This window comes from Rhamphochromis longiceps, linkage group LG9, assembly GCF_057381845.1.
Source record: "Rhamphochromis longiceps isolate RC_006_pf linkage group LG9, R_longiceps_female_GT1.1, whole genome shotgun sequence".
Taxonomy (NCBI): domain Eukaryota; kingdom Metazoa; phylum Chordata; class Actinopteri; order Cichliformes; family Cichlidae; genus Rhamphochromis; species Rhamphochromis longiceps.
In genome coordinates this window covers 21,042,584-21,069,793 of record NC_140565.1, presented here as the reverse complement: position 1 = coordinate 21,069,793, position 27,210 = coordinate 21,042,584, and the positions used below count along the sequence as shown (strand labels likewise).

Sequence of the window (27,210 nt, the reverse complement as noted above, 5' to 3'; positions counted from 1 at the left end):
GGGCAAAACCCTGAATAAATCACATCACACTTTGGGTGCCAGAATGGCACAAATAACGCACAATGGCAATCAGGTCGATGCTGCTACATTATAAAACTATCTGGAGGTTTAAGTTTGACTTTATGAAAGCAAAATTAGTATTTCTTTCCACATGTGTAATTTTCACTGTAAGAAGACATAAGAATATTCACAGTGCTTTACTTGTCCGACCGGTGTTGCAGTGGGTGTGGAATCGAAAGCACGCAAGAGCGTCCCAAGTGGGTTGGCATTCACTGCACACTGTGTGGAGGGCACCGCGGACAGGATTTATTCCTCCACAGGGCAAAAAGACACGTTTTATGTCCAGGATAGCTCCTGTTATTCAGCCCGGGAACTGCTGCACTGCACATGGTGATTTCTACTAGCTGATATAAAAATGGACCTCAATGGCACATCCAGCAAACTTGGTGAGTTGCTCAAAAATCTGTGCATGTGAGCGCACTGATTTAGTCTACTTGCACTAAAAAGCGCACGTTTTTTAATGTGTTTGATTTATCGATTTTGTGCCAGTTGGAGCACTATTAAGCAAGCTTCACCAAACCCATGTTTGTTTTTGATGTTTGAATGAAAGTTGGGTCTGTTTTCTTTTTCTCTCCTCAATAAATAACAACGTCTCCTGTCTAATGTCTAAAATTGAGACAAAAATAACAAATATTAATCAACAGGAGCTTTTAATACTTATACATATATATCATAAAATAAAAAAAGGAGCCAGTGCTTCTAAACAAAAAAACATTGTGGTTTCCTGGTTAGAGAAATGCTTCACAATTTCTCACGTTCCTTGGTTGCTTTCTGTTGGTTTTCTTTCAACGCACATTTGCCATCCAAAACAGTGAGGTGGGCTCCTGGTTTTGGCATCGTGACATGTTTCTGTTACCACGACAATGACACGTTTCATCGAGCTGAACGAATAATATTGAAGGTATTGCAGGTGTTACGTTTCATCTAATTTTCCACTTTGCTTTCTAACCACACCCAGAGATCGTTGATCAGGTAGCACAGGTTTTTATCGATGAGCTGCAGTTCTTACACATCCTTGTGGATATTAAAACATCCCTCGCTCTTTAAATATCCTATTTAAATTTGCAATTTTTTAAACTACAGGCCAATCCGCTTTTCCCTTACGATGGCGCTGTTTCACATCTCATTACTAAAATGGTTATTACGTAAATATTCATAAACGTATAGATATATAACAATTCTTTTATTTGTGTTTGGAAGCAGCTACAGCAGCCCGTCAAGACATGAAAATAGTGATGTGTAAAACGCGTACTGCTTTTTTTTTTACATAGAAATTTATTTAAAGGCATATTGTAACCTTTTACCTCTGTATAAGCAACCGCAAAATTCTTCTTTAAGCGCACAAGACCTTTTATTATTGCAGACAAACCTCACTCTGTGAGAGTGATGGCCCACTTAAGCCAGTCAGATGTGTTTCCGACCATTAGAAGTTTTTAAAAAGTTTATCACTAAGATTACAGGTTAGATGAGAGCAGACTCACACCCTCATAGCGCTGAACGGTTCCTTCAGAGTGTGCAAACAAGGACAGGTAAGCAAAGTTACTGCAGCTCTAACACAGAAACAGATTATTTTTGGGACCCGCCCCATGAGGGGAGATCTACGTGTTGCTTCTCTTTAACGCCGAGCATCGACCCGACCGGCCAGTCTCTTTATCCCACCGGGATAAACAAGAAAGTTTATCCGAGATGTCTTGTTTTCATAAACGGCCAAAAAGGACAAAATCCGAGGAACAAGCATTTCTGGAACACCTGAAAAAAGTTGCGAAGGAGAACGGAAAACGCCTGGGTGAGTCCTCCAAAGGTGCAAACGCGCTTGAGACGCCTTCGACTGTTTTGCCAACATTGGCAGGCGCGTGCGCGTAATGTTTGGATAACATGGATTTTGCGAAACTTTATATCTTCAAACAAGAGAAAAAAAAAATATCACCAATCACGTGCAGCCTTGGACGATAAATGTTTCTGTCGTGACGTTGAGAATAAACATAAGGTTTGTGTTTTGATCCGTGCACTCTAACGCTTTATGGTAGCTTCCTCGTTGCCTGGAGCGGTAAATTCTTTGACGTTAGGGAAGTTGCAGCGTAAGGGTCTGTGTGATGGAGCTGAAAACGAGGTGACAAATGAGACTACAGACACAGGATGTGCTAAACTTCAATAAGACTTCATGAGCTGAGGGGAAAACCTCTGCGGTGTTCGATTCTCGGGTTTCTGTCTCTTATTGTTTCCCCTTCTAGACAGCATAGTTTCCTGGGTATTAGTCATCTGCACAGAGGAGGGCAGCACAGTATTTATATCTAAATTTCTTTCCATTTTATTGTGTCATTTATAACACAGTCGTAATCTAACAACACTGCATTCCTGTTAAGCAATTAAAAACCATGTCCTACACGTGTTTTTGTAGGAAAATATAATTGTTTGAAATAGTCACATTCCCTACTCAGGTCACATGACATTGTACTGTGTGGGAATGGTTTTCCAATGTGACAAAGACTCACTTTTTGATCGTCAAACTAGTCTTTTTATTTATGGCACGGGGGTTGTTTGGCATCCAAACATATGACGTGAACTTGTGCCATCACGCCTCCCTCTCACTTCACAGTTCTTGGAATTTTCTTGTGCTAGCTTGTGTAATTGGGTGCACACAGTAAAGAGCTCTTCCCATCTGAAACTGATTAGTTCGCTTAAAAAAAATGCAAACAGAGAAGTTTGATGCGTAAGGAACATGTCAGCGCCTGCTTTCGTAACATGAAGCTGTTGGATGACTGAAAGCAGGCTGCTCTTCTTCACAGTGAAGTAGATCACAAGAAAAGAGGCTTGACAAACACGTAGAAGGTGCTCAGAGCAAAGCCTCCAACAGAAAGCCTGACTGGGCAGGGGTGGTGCAGCGCTGGCCAGTCCTCCTCCCTGGCTGCAGAGAGGCCAGAGACTCATAAACAGCCTCTGTGGGCTTGTGGTGTGATCTGGGCGAAAAAGAAATGTCTGTTATGCTGCGATCCTGCCCACAGCCATAAAAACACTCCCTTCTGAGTCGTATTTAATGTGTTATCCTCAAATGCCCTTTGTTTACTTAGAAAGTGTTGCATATTCTCAGTCTCAGTTAGAGAGAATTTTATAATTCATAAAGCTGTGTGAAACAAACACTTTTACACTGATAAACGCCAGCACTGATTACTACAGTACGACAGGTGTGCTGGGGATAAAAAAGACACAGGACTGCACATAGCTTAGATTTTATTCTAGATATAGATGGTTCCAAAATTCTTTGTTGGTTCTCGTGTATGACAGCCATACGGGACCTATAAATTAATTTAAGGTGTAACTAATAATGCTTATCTTCATTTTCTGTCACATATACTGTTAAACTGGTGCATCCTCATATTAAACATGGCTAAAATTGCAAGTATTGATAGGATATTGATCAGTTTTATTTAGAACATTTATTTACTTCTCCTATTAATGCTCAGTTTATTGCAATATCTAACCAAGTGTTTCCTGGAACTTCATGTATATTTTAAAATACAGAAGACAGAAACTTGCGTGACTGCTCCTTTTGTCCTCACACCCGCAGGTTTGGAGGGAGATTCAGATCTCCAGTTCTTGTTGTTGGGAGGAAAACTGGTCAAGGTTCGCTCAAAATCCTGGAAGCATGGCCGCTACTTCAAACTGGAGGAAGACTGCCAGACCTTTTCGCATGAGTCGAAAAAAGCATTCAAGCAAAACCACACCTGTGAGTGTAACCTCTGTGCCTACTTTATTATATATGTTTGTATATTTACATGCCCAGCGTTCCATCCAGCCAGCCATTGTCTTCCACATATCCCGGACAGGCCTCCAGTCTGTTGCAGGTCCATGTACAAGTTCTGTGTTCCATTTAAATTATTTTAGTCTGATGAGAACATCTACCTTTTTGACCCGCAGACCGCTCTTCTATTATTCTGTCTGCTAAGAGCTCTCCTTTCAGATCTTAACAAAAGCGTATTCTCTTACAGCACACACACACACAAGCACACCCTCATATGACAATAGTAGTGAATATGTGTGAAAACAGCTCCATGCTGATAGGTACTGTGGTGTGGCGAAAGCTGGACTGGGAAATACTAGTGTGACTCCCAGCTGTATGTTTGTCTGTGTGTGTTAGAGAGACTATTTTCCTTAGGTTTTCGGTTCAGTGAGCCACTGTCTGGCTGTGAATGTACAGCATGTGTGCATCCACTGGGACTCAGGTAGCTCAGGTTTCCAAGCTCACCTCTGCCCTGCACTTGAGCCTTGAACAAACACTGAGAATAATGACTCTAATATTCTCTTTACAAACACGATGTTTTCTAACGTTACCGAGCTTTCTTACAGATGAGCCTACACAGGAATTTCTTTGTTTACGGAAATAAGCTGCTATTTTATTGCTTTCCTGTGGGCTCCAGCTGCATTTACCAGTCAGCTCTAAAGCGCTTTGATTAAAATAGAGGAGATTGTGGGAGGACAGCATGTATTGTTTTGTTTTTTTTACCATATTTTTCATGAGAGCATCTGCTGCTATGCTTTACTCAAGTCAAATTTGTCAGCTTGAAAAGCTGGCTTAGCCTACTTATGTCACTGACAGCATAGCTTAGTTTGGGCAATTTAACGAGGTTTTAATCCATCCACTGATCCACTCAATAACTGATCCATTAATCTATCAATTGATTATTTTGTGCGTATCCTTCCTCCTAGGGGAGCTTTCCCAGGCCAGATGAGATATATAATCGCTCTAGTGGATTCTGGGTTCCACCCTGGGTTTTCCTTCCAGTTGGGAAAGCCTGGAAAACCTCCAAAGCAAACTGCCCATGAGACATCCTAATTAGATGCCCAAACTGGTATTTAACAGCTGTACTCAAAGCTCCCTCTGGATGTTCAAGGTCCTTACTCTTTCTAATGTGGATTCCAGCCACCCTAAGAAGGACACTCATTGTATTATGACCTTTTTCTAATAATTACAGGTGAGCACTGGAACATAGAGTGACTGTCATTCAAAGTTGTTCTTTTTGTTTTGTTTGTTCGCTCACTGGCATGGCTATCTAACCCTTAACTCAAACTTCCCTTTGAGGAAAAGACTGTTAGAAACAACAGAGTGAACTTTCGTCAGGCCATCACAAAACTCTCTTTGTGTAAACATTTCATGTGGTATTCGAACAATGTCTGCGTGACACGGATAACACGACTTGGACATTGTGGCAAGTCTCTCCAGATGGGATTCCCTGAAATTGGTCCAAATTCACAACCTCTGTTTTGTTGGAGATAATGTGCATGCACAGATCAACCAAACACTCCCTTTTCTGCTGAGTGCTTTTAAGGTATTTTAGTCATCCAGCAATCAGCTGAGGCAGGGCTTGGAAAACATGGGTGTGTTTCACTCCACTGCCCCCTCAATGTGTTGTTTTTGTTTTGACCTATTTTGAACTTTAGATTCCTTTAAAGTAGAATGAAGGAATCTAAATCTCTAACTTTGGGATGCAGGGAGTAGATGTGGAGTGATTGTGGCCCAGCCATAATATATGGCCTCATGGCTAAGCCTGGAGTCTTTTGCTGTTTTGTTACAAGGGCCTGTGCTGCTGTGTAGTGCAATGACATCACACGCGGCAGTGCATGCTCTTCCGTACATTAAGGCCAGCTCTATTGCACAACAATAGAGCTGGCCTCCGATGCATTGGCTGCATCAGTGTGCAGTGACCTTTTGTGTATGTATGTTGTCTTTGTATGGGTGATATAGATAAACATTTTAGTCCGAGACACTTTGATTGTATGGGTGCATGTGTTTGAAAAGAGGTTCAGGAGAGGTCAGATTGTGTAAAAATGTTTTAAAGTGCAGTAAAGTCAAAATCAAATCTGGAATGGGTTTGTGTTGCAAAAGAACTCAGGTTTACAGGAGATAACAACAAAATGTTGGAGAACCCATCTGTTAGGTCTAAAAACAACTCTTAAACATTAAGACTGTTTGGGTAAAATGGCTCAATCTGGTTTATTATAAACATGATTTAGTAGTACGTTTGACAGCAGGACATTCATGAAGACTTGCTGTTGCAATGTTGTAAATAGTCTATTACAGATTAATCTGCATACATCAATTTTTTTCATCCTAGCAAGTATTTAAAGGATTATCTGTAATGAAATTATTGCCCAACTCAACTTGGTTGACCATTTTAGCGTCTTTTACCTAATTTTTTGCTTTTATGGCCTCAAGAGTCAAGAGCTCTGTTTTCAGCAGGATTAGTCTGTTTCCACTGAAAAGCTCTGATAAGCCAACTGTTTACACACTGTCTAGTACCAAAAAAAGATAGTGACTAGCTCGTGAACATGGTGCGGCATTTAGCTGCTGTCAAGAGTTTGTGAAGGCCATTGGCTAAGGCTTTATAGTGATTTTGATGTCCTGTAAATAGACAATGCTTGCTAAAAAAGCAACGGTAGCACTTTCTTGGTACCACATTATGCATTTTTTACACACATAAATTATCAAAAAGTCAGCCTTTGATTCATAAATGTTGTCGGGGTCCCACCAGTGCATGCAGAAAGTTGCCTGGAAGACGTAAGTTTTGTGCTGCAGATTTGTGAGTGAAGGCAACAGATGTGGCGTGCTGAGACAAAAGCCTTCCTGTAGATAAGATAGAAAAACAGTTTCAGTTGTAACCACTGGGACAAAAAAGTCGGCCGCCACAAGATATGGACTTATCTTAGGAAAGACTGTGTGTCAAGGGATAATAATGGCTGAATGCTACCATCCCGATAGCTGTTGTTAATGCCAGAAATAAAAGACTAACGTCTTTTATTTTAGACAACATAGCAGTTAATAATGAATATATTAAAATAATCACAATTTGCTTTTTATGATATAGATTAGAGGTGTCATACCTGAATTTTTAAAAATATTTTGCTTTTTCACTTTTCCTCAGTTCACTCCTTGTACACGATGATTGTTTTCAAATAACTTTTCCCAACAAGCTACTAGCTAAAAACCTGGCATGGTGTGCAGTGTGTCCTTAAAAAATTTGAGGAATTGAAGCAGTTCGAGCAGTGACTTTGAGGATCTTGTTAAAATTAATTATGCATGGAGAAAAGTACAGTGAGATTTTAACCCACCGTGCAATACCTAAAAAACTATCTACTGCAGATGAAAAGTGTCCAAAAAGCATGTTATTAAGAAAGAGGAAAAAATTTTGTTTGGAGCTGCATTTCAGCCAGTGGTCATGTCAGATTTTGATCTGCAAAGCATCTGAATGGCAATGGCTTCATTTGTTTTTATCATGGCAGTGATCCCAAACACTTTGCCAATCTATTAAAGCATACCTGGATAGAAAATAACAAACTGGAACACTAACAGTCATGGATTGGTCTCTCCAGAGCAACATTCTCCTCAACATTACTGAAGCAGTGTGGGATCGTCTTGATAGAGGCTGTATTGAAGAATACAGATGGGCTTACCAAATATTGACTTTGAGGCTATTAAAACACTAACCTTCAGTGATTTCTCAGGGCCACACTTTCTAACAAACACCCCTTCGCTCTCCAAACAGTCTCCATTGATGACATTGAATCGGTTCGAAAGGGCCGCCACTCTGAGGGCCTTAAAAAATACACCGATGCCAGCGTTGAAGACCTCTGCTTCTCCATCATCTTCAAGGGGCGCAAGAAGAATCTCGACCTGATGGCAGAATCTCCGGAAGATGTAAATAAGTGGGTCAGCAGCCTGGAGAAGATCATCAACAACATGCACAACCTCAGTAACCAGAAGAAGAGCGAACAGTATCCTTAGCAAACTCCTAAATAGAGAAATGTGTTTGCATGTTTTTGTGCGTAATACATCAAATCCTTACATCTGAATGCCAGCTGGATATTCAGCTGCATACGTAAGGCTGACAAGAATGGCGACAACATGATGACACTAAAGGAGGTGAAACACTTCTTGAGGCAGATCAATGTTGAGGTTGATGATTCTTACGCAGCGGACCTTTTTAAGGTGAGACCTTGTCAAAAAATTACAAAATATATCTTTGAAATTCACTGTTAATCTTTCATAAAATGTTAGATCTGGTTAAATAATTCACTGATTGTGTTGCACAGAAATGTGACACATCCAATTCAGACACCCTGGAAGGCGAAGAGATCAAGCAATTCTACGAGATGCTGACACGCCGTGAGGAGATTGATATCATTTATGGGAAATATGCTCAAACAGAGGGTCAGATGAGCGACAGAGACCTGCTGAACTTTCTGCTGAACGAGCAGCGGGAGCAGGCGACTGCAGAGGACGCCCACAGGCTGATTGAGAAATATGAAGTGGATAAAACAGGTAGACTTACTCTGGACACCAGGGAATGATAAAATTATAGTAACCATATTATTAAAGCTTTAACTCAACTGTGTTATACACAATTTTCCACTCAACACTTTCATCCATTTGTGTCACAGCAAAGCAGAACAATTGCATGACCAAAGATGGCTTCCTGATGTACCTGCAGCAGGACGACGGCTGTATTTTGAACCCAGCCCACAGATCTGTGTATCAGGACATGAACCAGCCCCTCAACCATTACTACATCTCCTCCTCACACAACACATACCTGATGGCAGACCAACTCAAAGGGCCAAGCAGCACAGAAGCCTACATAAAGTAAATTTTGCAGAATTACTTTTATACTGACAGCATTAAACAAAGGTGAAATATAAGCATGGAATAAATGTGCTACTTTGGATAGATGTTTTTTATCATATTAATGGCTTATCTTTTAAAAATATGCATCAGCCTCCAGGTAGACTGAACTGAAGTTCTGCCATGCCTGTTTTAGACCACCCTAGTAGTTCCTAGGCCTTTATAAAATACTGTTTTGGGATCCAGGAGTTTTTGGTGGAACAGAAGTCACAGCGCAGGAATCTCTCTATTTTCACAGGCAAAGTTCATGAGTTTCAGGGATGTAAAATCACTAATTGGTCATGAATGTTTTCTTTGCTTGCAGAGCGCTGATGAAGAGTTGCCGATGCGTGGAGCTGGACTGTTGGGACGGGGCTAATGGAGAACCTGTTATTTACCATGGCCATACGCTCACATCCAAAGTGCTCTTCAAAGATGTTATCAAAGCCATCAAAGACTACGCCTTCAAAGTACGTGAGATATTCACTGACTTTGGATGTTTTACTCTGCCTATGTTGGAGACCGCATTGAATTCCCAGCCCTTTCCTCGCCTTAACACATTAGAAACTGGAAAAGGTCTGAAGTTCACCTTCACATTGTTCCCTTTGTTTTCCAGACTTCCCAGTACCCAGTGATTCTGTCTCTGGAGAACCATTGTACAGTTGAGCAACAGAAGCTTATGGCCCGTCATTTGGTCTTCTTCCTGGGTGACGCTCTGGTCAAAAAGCCTCTGGGTGACACCATGCCAACTAACTTCCCATCACCTGAGGTGTGGAACCCATTATCTGTATTCACTGACATACGATATATCATCTTGGGATCCTTACCCTAATAAAAAAAAATCACCAAAGGAAGACCACCCCTTAACATTTTCATTCCTAACACGCTACTGTGCCAGATTTCTCACTTTGCTGTTTTCCTTAACGTGACCCAAGTTTTGTTTAGGAAACAAAGCTAATGTGATACAAGACATCATCGATCTATAGCCTCAGATAAAGCTTGTTTCACTTTGCGCCTACTGAGTAGCTAATGATTTGCTGTAACAGCTGAGTGAGTGTGTTTGAGACAACACCTTGTTTGATAACAGAGACTTCTAGTGAACAGAATTTAGTCTCCAAATACAATACAATACAATACAATAATAAATGCTAGAAACAGATTTACATGTCATACATGAAATAAGTGTTGATCACCTACAACCCAGCCACAATGCTGATTCCCACTGACTGGGTTCTTATGTGTATAGAGCTCATCTGTCCACAGAAACAATTTTTTTCCATTCCAACCTCTCCACAGGAGAAATGGTGAATATGATCTAGAGAACACCATCCCCACAGTCAAGCACGGAGGTGGAAGCTTTATGCTTGGGGCTGTTTTTCTGCTAAGGGTACAGAATGACTTCACTTCACTGAGGGGCCAATGGACAGAGCCATATATCATTAAATCTTGGATGACAACCTCCTTCCCTGAATATTTATTAAAAATATATATATAAGGATGGGTCTTCCGGCATGACCCAGCATTCAAATCAGTGACCAAAACCATTATGTCAAGGCAACAAATAAGTGGCTAAAGAATAAGCACATTAGCTCACGGAGAGGCCTACCCAGTCTCCAGACCTCAGTCCTTCAGAAAAGCTGGAGAGGGAGCTGAAAGTTTGAGTTGCCAAAAAGCTAAAATTTCAGGTAAGAAAATCCCCAAAAGTGGGCGTAGGGTTTTCAGTGCGAGAAACGTTTTGTCACTCATTGGGAGTGGGAGACAAGAAAATCCAGATAACCAAAATAAACTTTTTGGGAAGAAAGCTAAAAGATTTAGAGCGTGTTTGTAAAGATGAATGCCAAAACCCCTGCTGAGATATGTGCAAACCTGGTGACCAACTACAAGAACCTAAGTACTAAGTCATGTTTTGGTTGAGGATAAAAAGGGATTAAAAACATCCCTCAATGACGGCTGAATCAGTTTCTAACTTCTGCTTATTGTACTTTTTCTGGATTTTTTAAATAACAGTCTGTCCCTTTCCATTAAAAGGAAACTAGCATAAAGATTACAGATTGTTCATTTCCTTGTAAGTACGCAAACTTACAAATTCGGCAGGGGTCTCAAATCATTATTTCCCCCACTTTTATGTGTTACTTTGGGAATTTGCTGCAAAATGATTGGAAGACCTTGACAACTGAAAAAGACAAGAAATAGAGAGAGAGAGAGGAAATAATTTTTTTTTAAAATTCAGCTCCCATGAAGTGGATGCCTGTGGCATTTTCAGCCTCAACACAAATTTAAGTTATGCTTTAGTCTGTTGGCTGTTTGGAGGGTGACTATCAGGAACGCAGTCTCTGTTGTCACAGTTAAATGTGTGCCTGTCTATATTAAGCAAAGCAACTTTGATTTCCAAAGCACAGCACCGTGTGTACCTTAAGTGTTAGAAATGACACAACAAAACACATTTTGTGTCTCTTTGTAGGCACTTAAGGGAAAGTTCCTCATCAAGGGAAAACGACTGAACAAACTGGATTCGATCTTCACCAATAACAACGTGATAGAGGATGGCACCGTGTCTGAGGAGGACGAAGCTGCAGAGTGTAAGGAGAATAGCCAGAAAGAAAAACCAAAGGTGTGCCAAAGGCTCTTTACTCATTTGCAAGAAATTGAAATAACAATTTTCAGTTTCAGATTTCACGTTTGTCTCTCTGTTCTTGTTTCAGAAATCAAATATCAAACTCGACAAAGAGCTCTCAGACATCGTCATCTACTGTAAGAGCGTGCACTTTAACAGCTTTGAACACGCCAGAGAAAACCAGGCCTTCTATGAAATGTCGTCCTTCAAGGAGAGTAAAGCATTCAACCTGGCTGAGACCTCAGGTAAACGCACGCTGCATTAACTGTCTTTATTGCCATGCTAGAACTCACAGTTTAAAAAAAACATCTGCTTTAACTTGTTGTAGCTACTGCCTTCATGCACCACAACATGGACAAACTCAGCAGGATCTACCCTGCTGGCTCCAGAACCGACTCCTCCAACTATAATCCGGTGCCCATGTGGAACGTTGGCTGCCAGATAGGTGTGCTCCAATACGCAGCAAGCAAACTAATGTAAACCAATTAAAACTAATGAAACAGTTTGACGCTTTTTCCTCTTTGATTTGGTTTTTAGTGGCGTTGAACTTCCAGACTAACTCCAAGGAGATGCACTTAAACCAGGGACGGTTTCTGATGAACGGCTTCTGCGGCTACATCCTGAAACCTGAATTTCAGAGAAACCTGTCCTCTCAGTTTAACCCCAACGCACTTACCGAAGGGTCGTGGCTGAAGAAGAAGATCTTTCATGTCATGGTGGGAGTTTTTTCCAGAAAGATAAGCCTATATTAGAGGTTAACGGTGTCCTGTGAAATTTCCTTTTTAAAAGAAAACAAAGTTCACAAAGTTTACAGTATGTGTAGTGTCAACTTGCTAATGAGCTTTAATCATTTCCCCTAGCTCTGGCCTAGAAGTTTGAATCCTTTTATCTTTGTTTGCCAGCTTGCAGCTATTTAAAGGAATTTTAACACAATCATTGGCTGAATAGTTACTGACATAACCTATCTTGAAAAGAGGAGCTACTTTTAATGTTTTTTAATCCTCAAGTCCTTTTATTACATTTTGTATTATTAGTTATGATCTGCACAGTAGCTAGTAGCACTTAAAATAAAGAAAGTGGATTTTTAGCCTTTTTTAACAACTGATTATGCCACCACTTGATAAACAGATTAATCATCATGCTGGTGGTGAAAGCATCGAAGCGTGCTGTGGAAGCTGGACATCATGCTGTAGATATCTAATCAAATCTGAACGTAGACTGTAGTCGGACTGTCACGTGATCGCATCTGTGCATTTTTGTCTCACAATTCAACAGGTGATCTCAGCTCAGCAGTTACCTAAAATCAACAAGGAAAAGCAAAAATCCATTGTAGACCCTCTGGTGAAGGTGGAGATCCATGGTGTCCAGGCAGACAATGCCAGCAAGGAAACACATCACATTGAAAATAATGGTGAGCGTTATATGTGCAAGTATAGCATAAGTGCACTTACTTGTCAAACACTTTTTCAAAGAATTTAGAAAAACACAGATATTCGTCCTTGCAGGATTCAACCCTATGTGGAATAAGAAATTCCAGTTTGACATCAGTGTGCCAGAGCTGGCCTTGGTGCGATTTCTGTTGGAGGACCACGACACAGCATCGCAGAACGATTTTATCGGGCAGTACTGTCTGCCACTCACCAGCGTACAGAACGGTAAGAAAGCTCACAGATTTGATGAAGCTAACACGATGAAGCAACGCGACACCAAATCAGAGTTAGCAACAATCTAATTTTCGAAGAGGCCGATGACTGAAATGGTCTGTGCGGTAATTAAAATATGGAAGTGTTAAGACAGTATCCTCTCTTTTCAGTGCTCGCTCACAGCTTTGACTTTCTTTGTGCACTATTATCACATTATTATCTTCTTTAGTTCCACTTTAAACATACTTTTTCTCCCTTATTTAATTCTTCTGTGTGGACCGCAACAAAACAGAAATTAAACAGATACAAATTCATGTAAATCATAGCTCAAGTGATTGTTTTGCATCTTTTTTTTGTGCTACGCTTTATGAACCAGCTTCTCATTTTGCTGACAAAGCTCACGCTCGCTTCCTGTTTTCCAGGATATCGCCATGTCCCGGTGCTCAACAAGAGAGGGGACAACATTTCTTCTGCCAGTCTGTTTGTGCACCTCATGCTCCTGGATGCCCCGTAGGCCTGTTTGCAAAAAGAAAACCAAACCAACTTCACGTCTTTTGTAAATTCTAATGGAATTTAAAACCCAGATTTTAAAGCTAAATAACTTGACTCTAGTTTTCGTTTTGTTTTTTTACATACCACAGCTGCTGACTCACAAGTGTCTGACACTTTTAGGTCATTGTATAATTTTAGCTTTTTAAAAGCCGGTTTGGTGGAGAGCCTTTAAAGTGACAAAGAAAGAATGAAGTGAATGCGAGGAAAAGTAGCCAACTATATTCACCATTCTCTGGAGAAGTTTAATTAATGTGCATTATTATGTGAGTTTTGTGTGAATCCCACCTGAAATATACTAGATTCTCAGCAGCTTTACGGGATAGTCTTATGAGACTTGATTTAAACTTTGTCCATCTTGATGCCATAAGAGTGATAATGACAATGTTGATAGCAAGTGACATAGTGTGTCTGTGTGCTTCTGTCCTTTCATTATGAATGCATTATAAATGCTCCCAGCATTGTATATAGAAGATTTTCAAGATGGTGCCTGAAACAAGTTCTAATATTTTGTGTCATGGTTTATTTGTGTCTTCCATTGCTCTACAGCATTTTTACAGTTCACACATTTTTGCACTAGCTCTTGAATTAAACCACTCCCCGAATCCCTGGTCAATGGTTTTCTGTTTATTCACTGCATTTGTGATTCAGATAAAATGCTAGCAAAACATCATCTCAGTATGATCTACATGAAATGAAAAAAAAATATACAGATAAATATAAAGCAGAATAATTAAAAAAATAATCTTAGAAATGTCAGTCACGTCCTTTAAATTATTACAAGTTACATTCATGGTCATAATCATAAATACCATTTGTTAAATCTAAACAACTTGGGATGTTGGTCGATTTTTTTTTTTACCCCTCTGACAGCAAAACAAAATATTGAGATGAAGGTCAGAAGCTAAAATGCTGCCGTATAGTTTGGTTTACAAGCGGATTTCTCAGCAGACAGGCTGGAGATGTGTGATTCCTTCTCAGAAAATTCCTGCTTTCTTCTTTAAATCATTCTGGCGCCACTTTGGCAAGCGCTGGAAGTCTGCGCGAGTAGTACTGAGCAGGTTCTCAAAGTCCAGGTCAGATAGATAATCCTGCCAATCGGAGCACAGAGGATGGGAAACGGTTAGACTGACCTCTGCTGTACACAGAGCTCTAGGCACAGACAATGGCAAGGCCTCCCACCCTTTCTTGGAAAGCCCCATATTGTCTCTTTGTAGTGTCTTTGTGTCTTTTTGTGGTTGTTCATGACTCGCTAGAAGCATTTTATGTGGCTCTGCAGTCACTTTTAATCTCTTCGTAGTCACTTTTCATCCATTTGCAGCTGTTTAGTGACCTTTTCAATTGATGATTAAAATAGCTTCATTTATATTACTACATGTTAATCCAAATTCAGAGAAATGAAAGAATCCCATCTGATGGAAATAATACTTTTAACTTGCTAACAAGTGCATATTATGTTTTTGTGTATGCTAGACAACATATCACACGATTGGTGGCTGTGGAGTTTTGACTTGAAATGGCAGTACAGTCACAAAAATCTGCTTTGCTGCAGGTAAACATACTAAATAGGTGTCGAATCATATTGAAGTATTTTTTATGGTGACGTGATTAATTTTACTAAAAAAACCCCCCCAAAACAATAACTTCTAAATTGTAATTGTCATGATTAGACGTCACTTTTAAAGGTGTTAATTAATGCCCTGAGAAGGACGTTAAACAATAATCAAATGCTGATTTTTACCATTTATAATTGATCTGCACACACACCTCTTTCTGGGTGGGATCCACTCCTTCTGGTAGCTCGTCTGGAGTCTTGTTGACGAGGAGCTCAGGGTCAAAAAACTTTCCAGCTCCAGAAGAGGACAAGGAACTAGCAGAGGAGGAGGACATCCCAGACTGGGGTCTTGTAGGACTAGAGGGTCTGGGGAAAAAATCTGTTTCATCTTGGAAGTAGGCCTTGTTGGGTGGCGGAGAAGTTAGAGGGCCCCCAGGTGCTCTGTAACCACCCCCACCTCCCCCAGCGGGAGTCTTGTTCAGCTTAGTGTTCTTCAGGTCCTGCAGCCACGAAAGAGAAGTTTTACAGAAGCAGTTTCACAAAAAAACAAAGGTAAACCTCCGAGATGTAGACATTCACAGGTTAGCAACACTACTATATATGACATTAAAGATGTTAGTAGGTATTACAGCTGTGATATTAGCACATCAGTGTGAGTCACTTACTAGAGTGATCTGTGAGATAGATGTTGAATCACTCAGCTTGTTTTTCATCTCCTCATAGGAGTTGCCTCCCTGTTCAGAAGATCAACGGAACCAAGATTCGTCACAGTAAAGGTTAGTATTCGTGCAGTGACTTTTTCATCTTCAATTAATCCATTGAATCATCCACTTGTGTTTGTAAGTTGTTCCTAGCTTCTGAGATGATTAAATCAATTGATTGCATGTTATTGTAATGGGAATTTGTAATGCCTTGATCATGCTTTCTATGGGATCCCAGAAAGATGAAAGGGGAAACTGTTATAAACTCACGCTCCACTTGTGGGGATCCCACGCGTTGAACCATCCGGTGAAGGTGGGCGGCTCGTATCCCTGTTTGACAAAGATGATGGGCGTGTCAGGGTCACGTCCAGCCGGGTGAGTTCTCAGGTAATCCCACGCGCTGTTCAACGCCTCTTTGGTCTCATACTCATAGGAGGAGTTACCGATCCACAAGAAAAGCTGAGATTCAGAGACAGAAAACAAGAAAAAGAGACAAATTACTCAAAGAGTCTGCTGCGTAAGTTGCCAAAAACTGAGCTTTAGGCCTGATTCTGTCTTTCCGTGTGAAGTATTACATAAATAACCTTGAGCTGAGTCACTACCACCAGTATAGATTAATTAGAAACCATAGCAGGAGGAAACAATAAGCTTGTGTAATACAGTATAGTGTTTGTTTCATATCTATCAGTTAATGTGCAGTGAGTTTCACAATCTTCCTGATGAGATGCTCATAAACAGGAAGCAGGCCCCAAATCAACGGCAGGGTCTGACTGATTTCAGCTCCTTTGATTGCTTACCTCTTCCCAGGTGTCCAGCAACATGACGTCATCTTCATCTAGGTCACACTGGGCGAAATCATCCACCTCAGTAATCTTAAAGCGCCCCGTCTGATTGGAGCATTCGAACAGCCGGGGACTGTGAAGCGGCTCCTCCCTCTCAAATCTGAAATGACACAGGCCGTCCTGTCGTAACAGCAGATAATGTTCCCTCTCTCTCTCTCTCTCTCTCTCTGTGTATGATGACATTGGGCATATTCCACTGACCTTGGTATAAAAATAATCCAGACAGATTTAATGTAAGCTTGGAAATGGTTCAAAATATGATTAAAGGGCCTTTTTGGATGAATCCTGAAGTCCTTGCTAATTTGTTATTACTGGCTATATTTTTACTTTCTGGACCCAGATTGAGCGCCCTTCATTGTAAATACTTGACTGCTGGAGTGTGTTGTTAAGCGAAAAGCCAAAAATATCCTATTTTTGTCACAATATGCAAAAGCAATGCTGCCATTAAAATATTTTACCTCCTGTCACTGGCATAGGAGCCCTTTCCACCCAAAGCTATCCAGAATTCAGCAGGTTCCTGGCCCTCCATCACCACCCGCTTCTCATGCCTGGACAGCACATCAGACATCGCTTTCCCCATCTCTCTCTCATCCCCATTACAGCCCTGGGATAGAAGCAGAAATCAGGGGGGAAATGGTTTTAATGTGTCAAATACAAACTAAACTAATATTTATGTTATTTCAAAGCCTGCTACACAGCCCCATGATAGATACCTTTCCATACCACAGGTAGGAGATATTGTCAGTTTTCAGCAGGAAGACGTCATTGGAGCTTAGAGAAGCGGCCCTGGCCACCACCTCTGTGGCTTTAGTATTCAGCTCATTAGTCCCTCTCACCTGGAAGAGCCTGGCATCTTTGGCAGGGTTAACCACACCAGGTCGACCTGTTCCTCCCTTTAGACACACACACATTGAGTTTCCAGTTTCTTTCAACTTTTATTTAAAGCTTTGATCGATCTATTTTTGCATCATGGATACTTTTATTGTATCCATGTAAATCTCATTTTTAATTTAGATTTTGCTGGATTACTTCCATGTGTCATAATTTCACACACAAACCATACAGATATTTTACTTTTAGTCATTGGTGAGAATTTCTAATCCAGTTAAGAATCCTTTTCAGTGTGAAAATCATAAAATCATACCTCAAAAATGATAAGTTTGCCTTTGAAAATAGCCAGGAAGTGGCGGGGCTCCTTTCCCATGACCACTCTGACCTGAACTGGGGCTCCATTGTACTTGTTATCAATATTGACAGCCTGGAAGGCACTTGCTGCAATCTCATCGCTTGTGGCATGGCGTCCCTGAAGTAACAAAGAAAAGACGTTTACACATTGAAGGTGCTTGTCAGTTTTCCAGAAGCAGGAGGAAATGGAGAACAAGGAAGCATAGATTGGTTTGACACTGACCTGCCACATGTAGAGTATGTACTGCTGCTGGCCTGCTCTTTTATATGAATACAGCACCAAGTAGCAGTCTCCTCCATAAAACTGCCCGTAGGTTTTTGGGTCTATTTCAGCCAGTTCCAAATTCTCAATGCACCACACCTGACACAGGCAAACAACAGCTCAAACAACACGCAACAATGCAACTGAAGTCTGAAAAGTATCTGCACTGTGTTTGTCTGTATTCCTGCATATGTTTTCCCACCTTAACGTCTCCTGATGCATCGTCCACCATGCGGTACTGTGCTGCCAGTTCAGGGCGCGCGTGTAGCTCCATCACGTCAAACTTTCCGTCGTCGACCTTAGCTGTGCGGACACAAAATGTTCAGAGTTAATGATGAACAGCATAATATCAGCAAATAAGATTAAATAGCATATCAAGAGATAATATGTTAACTGTGCTGGAATTTATTTTGAAGAAGTGGATTGAGCAGTAGATTTGAAGAGGCTACCTATCTTTCCAACGTTGTGTGTGGTACCCAGGCCCTGAGTTTGGTCTCTGTCTGTCCAGGATTTGAACAGGTGCTTAAAGATTGCTGACTCTGCTCCCTCAGCCATCACCTCCACAGTGGTGCTGGCTGGGTACTTTTTTGCTTTAATGTAGCTCTGTAGGAAAAGATTGATGGACAAAACTTGTAGTGAAAAACATCTCCAAAAAAGCACATAAAAACTGAGATAATCCCCTCAAGCCATGCGATCCTTGGAAAAGAATAAAACGATGAATTTATATTTATCCAAAATCATTTAAGGAGAAAGAGGATTAAAATTTACACAATTAATTTATAAGACAGAACAGGAGGCACTAAGAGATCCTTGGTGTCGTCATTCTGTATACTCACCAGTGCCCGATTCATAGCTCCTTGTCGCTCTTCTTTGGAGGCCTTCTTTCCTTTCCAGACCATCACACTAGACCCTTTGTTGTCCAGAATGAAACAGTCCTGAAACCCCAAAAGAAAAAAAACATTGAAACTGAACCACTTTTCTTTTTTAATACTAGCATCTAGGGAACATTCTCAAAGAGTGAACACTAATTACCGAGGATTTCAGAAGATCTTGTGTCAGAGGTTGTTTGGCCATTTCTTGAATCACTAGATTCCCACTATTGTCATAAACGCTGAGGAAGAAAATCAGAAAAAATGGGTGTGATATTGGTAAATAGTTGAAATCAATTTCTACAGTTTTGTGTGATCAATGCAGTGGAAGCATAATGTACTTACTGGTAGAGTCGGACACTGTTTTTCTGCGCACTATCAGGCACATCATCGGAAGTGGCCTCCTTCAGCTGTGCCGGTTTTGGTCCGAGCACAGTCGTCAGGAATTTCATGAGCTCGGGCGAGCTCCGCTCATCTCCTCCTTCCACAACACCGATCTGAGCGCGACCTCCGCGTTCCCTGTCCCGGATGTCCTGAGCCAACAAGACCGCCTGGAAAGACGGAGGGAGAAACAAAGACACAAAAGTGAAAACTGTTCGCTCAGTGACAACAGCGACTAAAAGGTTCACGTGTTACACAAAAATCTACACTATCACTGTAAAAGAACTGGTTGTTATATAGTACACATATCTCATTCAAACACATGCACTTTTTCTGTGCCTAATGTTTATCTAACATTAATACTCAGGGTTCAGTATTTTGCCCAAGGAAACCTTTGCATGCAGACGGGAGCAGGCGGAGATTAAACCACCTGTTTTACCTGATGAGCTAAAAGGTAAATGGACTGATTCTTATATAGCGCTTTTCAAAATAAATAAATAAAAGCTGTTGGTTTTTCCTTTTCTGTTGTTACCATTCCTTCCTAACTCTTCTTGCATGCATGTTTCCAATTTCACAGACAACTGAAAGCTTACTGCTAAAGGCAGTGGTGTACATTATTGAAGATCCACAGCCGACAGGTTTCAAGAATTAAAAAAAAAAATCACTTTACAGACACTTTCAGTGCTCCTTAATTTTCCAAGGGTTTGCCACAGTGGATGGATGCACGTTTGATTTGGCACACCTTCTATGTCCTTCCTAATCAGAATCAGAATCAGAATCAGAATCAGAATCAGAATCAGAATGGGGTTTATTGCCAAATGTTGAGCAGGTTTACAACATTAGGAAATTGCTGCGGTGCTTCAGTGCAATGATGCAATAATGCAACCGAGGCCCTGAGTTCATAAAATTCACTTGACACACAAGAATAAATTAAATTAGTCATTAGTCAATCTAGTCATTCTCCCTTTGTCAGAAACAGCCTTAGTGCAGACATATTTTATCACCTTTTTGTTCGTAAAATGTTAAATTTCTTTCCTCTTTCCCACTTTGCTTCCACGGTGTGTATTTTTCACGAGATCTGACTACTTCTCGTGCCGCTGCTTATTGTAACCAATCAGTGCAGAGGATTACCTTGAGCTTCTCTCTTCTGTTGCTCTGGGGACCGTTCCACTGCACTATAGCTTTCCCGATATCCAGAAGAAATATATCTCCTTTGTTAAAGCTGCTCCATGACACCTCCACCTGCATGGAAAAACACACACAAACGCAAACACAGTGGAGAGTTGAATAACATTCAAATGGACAGTACACTCCGTCTGAAACAATACAGCGTATTAATTAATCACACTCTCATACCACCCCTCGGGCAATTAACACCTACACAGACAGCTACGACAACAAGACATAATCTGTTTAAGGAGGGGTGCCAACACCTCTCTGTAGCGTGACTGTGTGAAGCCACTGATAGCAGCAGAGGGAGGCAGGGAGTAAGACTCTCGTAAAGCCTTTCATATCCCTTTAATTTGTTTTCTGAATACCTCTGTTGCTGTGACATCCTTCCTCCCTTTGACATGCAGCAGTCGCAGGACGTTGTAGGCGTTTGTTTCAACGTGGTTGAAACCTGAGGCCACTCCACCCTTCTTGTAGCTGTGGAGAGAGAAGTTTACTTTACCAAAGTTCAAGTGCAATAAAAATATAAACCCAGTGACTTGAAACTGAATGGACATTTAAAAAAATAAAAAATTAAAGGAACATTTTTTTTCTTATCAGTATGATTTTTTTCCTTAAGGCTGTATAACCATAAAGCAAACATGCAACTAAAGGTTAAAGGTTAATAAATTGGGCAAGAGAAATTGGTGTTTTTTAATGCTAGGCCTCAGAAAACAAGTGTGTTTTGTGTCATAATCATTTCATAGAGGCGGATTAGTGTTGTAAGCCATGACTCAGGAAGATTACAACATAAGTGTGTGTGTTTTTGTGTGTGTATAGGAGAGACTCATTCCCTTGAGTATATCACCATCCCCCTTTCGTTCAAACACCAGCTGCCTTCATCGGGAACTCACATCAGGCCATTTTTGAAGTAACTCCTGAACCGCGGTGACTCGTAGCCCTGCACCTCCCTGTACTGGACCGGACTCCCACCCAGGTACTCGTCCAGCTGGGTGACGTAGATGGCAGCAGCACCTTGTTCATCCTGAGAGGAGGTTCTTCCAACCCAGTAGTGGATATCAGCAGACTGGCGGGAGCCTTTATTCTCACTTATCTGATGATAATAATGAAAAGCATGAGAGGTGACACATATATGAGATATATGTATATATATTTATATATCTCATGAAATCACCCAGTTTTTTACTCACATATAGAACTATGTAACAGTCTCCCTCAAAGAAATTGCCAAAGGCCTGAGGTGGAACGGGATCCATTTGCATTTTCTGAGTAAAGAAAACAACCATTTAGACCTCAAACAAATATGAGATTTCAACATGCCGCAGCTCTACATAAAGCTCAGCAGTGTGGACAACAATGTCAACAACATAGGGTGCGTGTAATGCGTTTTAGACTCACATTGACGGTCCATATCTGAAGGCCTGGCTTTCGGCGGACATTTTTAAATGCATTATTGTTTTCATTCATCATCCTGCTGAACTGTAAACATAAAAACAAAAAAAAAACATGTGTACTTATCGTTATTGTCACAAACAGTTTACATATTTGCATGAAAACTATTGATGAGCGTCTAATGTCTTAATTGTTATAGATTAAACTCAAAATATTCTCACTGTTAAATTTGAATGTAGGTTTGCTAGGGTTTACATACTGTGTCATCACATTTGTTAATGCCCCAAAAAACACATCTTTATGCCACAATGTGACAGCAAGCTGTTAAGACGCTTAGCGAAAAGTTTTTTTGTTATACCACGGTTATAACCAGGTATCTGTTTATAAGATATGTTTATAAGATATAAGACGGACATAACTTCTAGTTCTACAAAATGATGTCACTGTACATGTAAGTGCCTTTAACCTACACTAGCTTTAATGGCCAGAAGGGGGCAGCTTTTCATAATGCGAAAAGAAGTTGTAATGTCCACAAGAAACCTCTGACATGGTTTTACTACTGTAGTAAACACTCTTCTAATGAGTTTATGATCTTGTTAGTTTAAGCACAACACAGGGCAATATTCATTTAGTAAATTATGACAATATTTAAAATGAAAGAGGACGTTCACTGTTTGACTGTAGTAAAAAAGAAAAAAAAAATCTTAAAAATAACAGGTTTTCTGCACTTGCTTTTAAGCTTGTATTTTTGTTAGCCAAGGCTAGCAACCCTCTTAATACACAGTCATTAATGCATACACCTTATTAATCAAACCAGGTTGATAGCGTTAGCATAAACTGATTAACTACAACAAGAAGTATGGTCAAGGCCTTTAAAAAAAAAAAAGAGGGTAAAAAAGCAGAACTTAAGAGATGACATTATGGTGGCTACAGTCTATGGACCTTTCACTGTGTTTTGCCATGTGATTAAAATAAGCTATCCCTGTTACATAATGATCTCCTTTTTATTCATGTTGTCCACTGACACCACCACTAGCTTGTTTTAGCTTTTCAGCAAAAGGTAATAGCTAGCTAGCTGTGGAAAAAGAGTAAAAACTATAAGAATTAATTAAAGCTTGTTGTTTGTTTGTTTTTAACTGTTTTTTGCAAAAAGAAGACGAAAAAAGTAACGTAAAATAAAACAGCTAAATGATATAAAATTAGCACAAACTCTGAAGAGATAAATACTTAGAAGATTAACTAACACACTGAAAAATACATGTTCACTCCTGACTCCTTAAACAGTACTTGAACAGAAAAAATATTTCACTTTAGAGACCTCTTCCTCACTCTTCCTCATCCTGGCATCGCTGTCTTTTCACTGGAAACAGATGTCTCCAAAATGACAAGTGAATGCTTTCAAAGGACTGACTCTCTGACAGCAAAGCACCTCTAATCCTGCTAATGAGTATCAGCTTGGTGCTGTAGGAAAATACAAGCCCTGCAATCAGCGGTGCTTTAACAGCCTCTTGACTGGGATATCAGAAACAACAGCACTGATAAGCAAACAGTATCACCAGCTGAGCCAACGTTAGGCTGTATGGAAACAAGAACATATTATGAATGCACTTGCAACACTGATGCCATAATATGACATTGTGAAACAGCTGGAGTAGATGTGGTTGTTATGTGTGAACTTATTCTTGGGATAAGTAATATAAAGCACTATTACATGTACTAGCTCTAATCTTTGTTCCGGGTCTAGTAATAAAATATCTACCCGGGCAGTGATTGGTGGTGTGAGATGAACACTTAGTTAACCACACCCTTTATAGTATTATTAACAGGCTCTGGTATTTATGTCTTCTGATAAAGCGGTGACACACACTCGACAAACAAAAGAAGCAGGTGAGATTTGAAAATGAAGAGACAGCACTTGAGCTTAAATAGCTAATTTTAAGCTAACGTCTTATGTTAGCTTATAAAGCAATTAATCAGGTTGCGTATGAGCAGCTTTGAAAAGAGATTATCCAAGTTTAGGCATCCAGTAGAGCTAGGTGCCAAAAGTGTATGTTGCCAAATGTACATGTGAAGTACAGGTGTAATATTGACAAAAATATAAAGACTTAAAATATCTAATCGTAATGAGTCGATTGAAATATCAGCTACACAGCAAAAATTTATCTAGATAAAGGTCAAAACAGGGAGGGCTCTATCAAACATAATGACCCAAGTCCAGTGAACAAAAACAGGGTGTGTTTTATTGCTTTTCAACTCAACTTTGTCTAAATTAAAAAGTAATGCAATCTCAAAGTGTCTGTAAACTTGTGCTAAACTTTGGTCGTGCCCTGTGACCTTACTATCAGCCATGAGACTGGAGGGCGTCTGTTAACAGCTTGAGAAATAAACATGATACATATTTAAATGTCATTCTTTTTATTTATTTTATTATTTTATTGTTAAAACGTAGTCCCCAAATTTTATTTCCCTTTTCTTAAAAACAAGGTACACCCTGCCCTGCACGTTTGTCCATTACCCATTAGAGTTTGACAGGAATGCCATAGTTCCATTTCAAACAGAGCACACATTCAGCTGTAAAGTGTATGTACACAGAGATTATTCCTTATAACATACGGATAAAAAACAAACATCTAGATGAAGAAGTGACGCCACTGTGATATTTGATTAATTGAAAGTAATCACCTCAACTACGATCACGCCTGGTTGCCAGTTATCAGTGGCTTCAGCTGTGGTTGCAAATCCCTGTTATAAAAAATAAATAAACTGTGCAATCTGATCCCTGCTTAAAACAATTACTGAAAACTTGAGCAAATAACACAGGAAAGATAAACCTGCGAGCGGCATTGCTTCTATTACTCAGACAGGAAAGACTGGTTCCCTATCAATTAACCTGCATTGTCCTTTGGTGGAGCATACACAATCACTTTTGTTAATGCTGCACCGTACGTATTTCTTCAACTCGTGTAAAATCACGTTGGTTAACCCCCCGCCCCCCCCAAACCTGTGTTTATAAAATCCTTAAATGTGATAATAAAGATGTTATTCTTTCCAGATTTCACTGAGTCAGTGAAAATAAATAGAGGTGTGTTCACAAAGCAGAAAACAAGGTAGCTATTCTCAAAGAAATAGTAGTAGGATGGGTCTTACGTTGTCCTGTGACTGCCGTGGTGAAGTCCTGGCTGGTTCCTACAAGTTGTGGAGATAGTGATTTATGTAAAAGGTCTGTATTTATAAGATACCGCTGCCTTTTCCTCTTATGCGCAAGCTGCAGTGCGAGGCATAGAGGGCTGGATGTATTTGTTACCACACCCAGGTATGAACACACCTGCCATCTTCTATCTCGATATTTACAGTGCCACGGTGTTAGATACGCCCCCTCTCATTTCTTCCCAGCTGTCACACTTGATGCAGGTGGAAAGGGAGGTGTGTGTGTGTGTTGCACAATACACCACAGAGTCAAAAAAAGCCACTGAGACAGACCCCAGCTTCACTCGGTGTCCTGATTGTGATTTATAGAAGCCAATCACAGTTGTGTTTATGTCTGAGTCCTCAGCAGCACAGTGGGCATTACAGGGACCACTTGACACCAATTATTCATTTTACAACCGTTACAACTAGCAGATGGGGGAATTGGACTGAGGGAGCTCCGAGTGCTATTGGAAAGGAGTCAGACGCTTTTCCGTGGCTAAATCTCTCGTTCTGCGCGTACTCACACCGACACTTGAAGAACGCTTGACATTATCGAAGGTTTACAGCACCGGGCGTTCAAGCTTCCAGTGGAGAAGGTGTTGGCAGATTGTGCTTACATTTATTTGCAAAATGTGCAGAGATATTAAAAGTTTCACCCAAAGTCATTTCCACAGTAATAGAAGGGGGGGAAACATTATTCCTAAGCCGTACATTGAAGTTAATGTAATGAAACAATCATGGGTTGGTTCCTTAGAAAGTTAAGAACACCCTTGAGAATAAAGAGTGCAAGAATCTTCCAGATCTTATAGATCAGAATTGAAAAGAGCCTGTGAATGCTGACTGCTGTTAAACACTTCAGAATCAAAGCTCTTTTATTTCCCAACCAAGACCACCAAGCCCTGCATCTGCTGGTACCCCACACATTTACAAAGTAAGTGAGCAATCTTTTAAGTCCCCTTAATGTGCATTGCAGTCGGTGCTTAAATCACAGATCAGACTATCTTGCTGTTTTATGTTCAGCGTTACGTCGCTTATGCTTGTCTTTGTGTCATATAACTCACACAATCCCTGCCTGCGAGTCTGAACACTACAGTGTTAAATAACCATCTTAGATCACAAATTGAAAGCTAAAGCTTTTCTTACCTTTGACCTCTCACTTCTTCGTTCACTCTTGGCTTCCATTATGACCAGAAGATGACTTAGACACTGCACTGAACTTCAGTCCCTGCATATCTGAGGAGAAAAGAAACAAGCGCTCTCCAAGCTTGTACAAAGGGCTCGGTAATACCTAATCCACTGCTGCAGTAAAAGTGGCTGATACGCCAGCGGAAGCTAAAAGTTCACATCAAGATATCACATGAAGCTAAGCTCTCCTTTGGTTGCACATTAACCAGCTCATAAATGCTCGTGCTCATAAATTCATGTACTTAACCCAGCAGCCACAGCAGAGAACAGCGGAGCTCAAGTGTGAACTTCTTGGGATTTCCTTGGGTTTACAGTTTTGATTAAAACACAATAACATCAGCTCCTTTTGAATAAAATTGTAAATAAGAAAACTGTGTGAGAGCCAAAGACCTGATTGCAAATGAAAACACTGAATGTTTTGGCAATTCCTTCAGTTAGCATCATTAAGAGCTTTTTCATCCATGTTAAAATGTCACAAACTACAGTGCACAGAGCTCCAGCACTGATTCTTCTGGTATGATTTTCAACTCAAATGAAAAAATGTTTAAGGCAAACTCTTCCTTCAGTTGCTTCAAAATTTCTCCTAAAACATTAGAAATCCTTGTCACCTCTGCTAACGTTAAATACAGCACTGATAAACTATGCTATATTTAGACTTTCATCATTATCTGCACATTATCATTCATTTAGAGTCATGTTTTCTGGCCAATGGGAAGAGTCAGTTGGCCTCCAGTGTACGCTTTCAGTGAGCCTCCGTGAACTGTGGGCTTCCCGTTCTTACCTGGTGTGCTCGTCTGCTGCTGTGGCCCATGTGCTTCTAGATTCAGAAATGCTCTTCTGCAAACCTTTGTTATTACAAGTGGTTGTAACTTACTGTTGCCTTCCCGTCTGCTCAGAGAAGTCCATCAATCTACTCTCCTGAGGCATCAACACAGCACCAACAACCATGCCACATCCAGT

The 27,210-nt window shown here is 40.4% G+C and overlaps 2 protein-coding genes across 5 annotated transcripts; one reads left to right on the top strand and one right to left on the bottom strand.

Moving 5' to 3' along the window:
• Positions 1–14,124, top strand: plcd1a (phospholipase C, delta 1a). Of its 2 annotated transcripts, none has more exons than XM_085418799.1 (15): positions 1–446; positions 3,626–3,784; positions 7,599–7,827; positions 7,912–8,041; positions 8,146–8,374; positions 8,494–8,695; positions 9,039–9,183; positions 9,330–9,482; positions 11,175–11,324; positions 11,416–11,572; positions 11,656–11,772; positions 11,865–12,043; positions 12,603–12,738; positions 12,833–12,982; positions 13,393–14,124. In XM_085418799.1, exons 1-15 carry the CDS (start codon positions 416–418, stop codon positions 13,482–13,484), a joined length of 2,259 nt encoding a protein of 752 aa, XP_085274925.1. In that variant the 5' UTR covers positions 1–415; the 3' UTR covers positions 13,485–14,124. The 2 variants fall into 2 exon arrangements, with proteins under 2 accessions (XP_085274925.1, XP_085274924.1); XM_085418798.1 differs by lacking the exon at positions 1–446 and adding an exon at positions 1,644–1,846.
• A 201-nt stretch (positions 14,125–14,325) lies between these two features.
• Positions 14,326–26,347, bottom strand: vill (villin-like). 3 transcript variants are annotated; one of them, XM_085418795.1, is made up of 21 exons: positions 26,209–26,347; positions 25,024–25,062; positions 21,883–21,963; positions 21,675–21,749; positions 21,378–21,577; positions 20,853–20,961; positions 20,446–20,556; positions 19,279–19,484; positions 19,097–19,175; positions 18,901–18,999; positions 18,514–18,667; positions 18,267–18,367; positions 18,026–18,163; positions 17,762–17,920; positions 17,331–17,510; positions 17,076–17,221; positions 16,573–16,717; positions 16,046–16,234; positions 15,740–15,808; positions 15,287–15,574; positions 14,326–14,610 (listed from the first exon to the last, which is right to left on the bottom strand). In XM_085418795.1, exons 1-21 carry the CDS (start codon positions 26,245–26,247, stop codon positions 14,497–14,499), a joined length of 2,721 nt encoding a protein of 906 aa, XP_085274921.1. In that variant the 5' UTR covers positions 26,248–26,347; the 3' UTR covers positions 14,326–14,496. The 3 variants fall into 3 exon arrangements, with proteins under 3 accessions (XP_085274921.1, XP_085274923.1, XP_085274922.1); XM_085418797.1 differs by lacking the exon at positions 15,740–15,808; XM_085418796.1 differs by lacking the exon at positions 25,024–25,062.
• Positions 26,348–27,210: the final 863 nt, after the last annotated feature.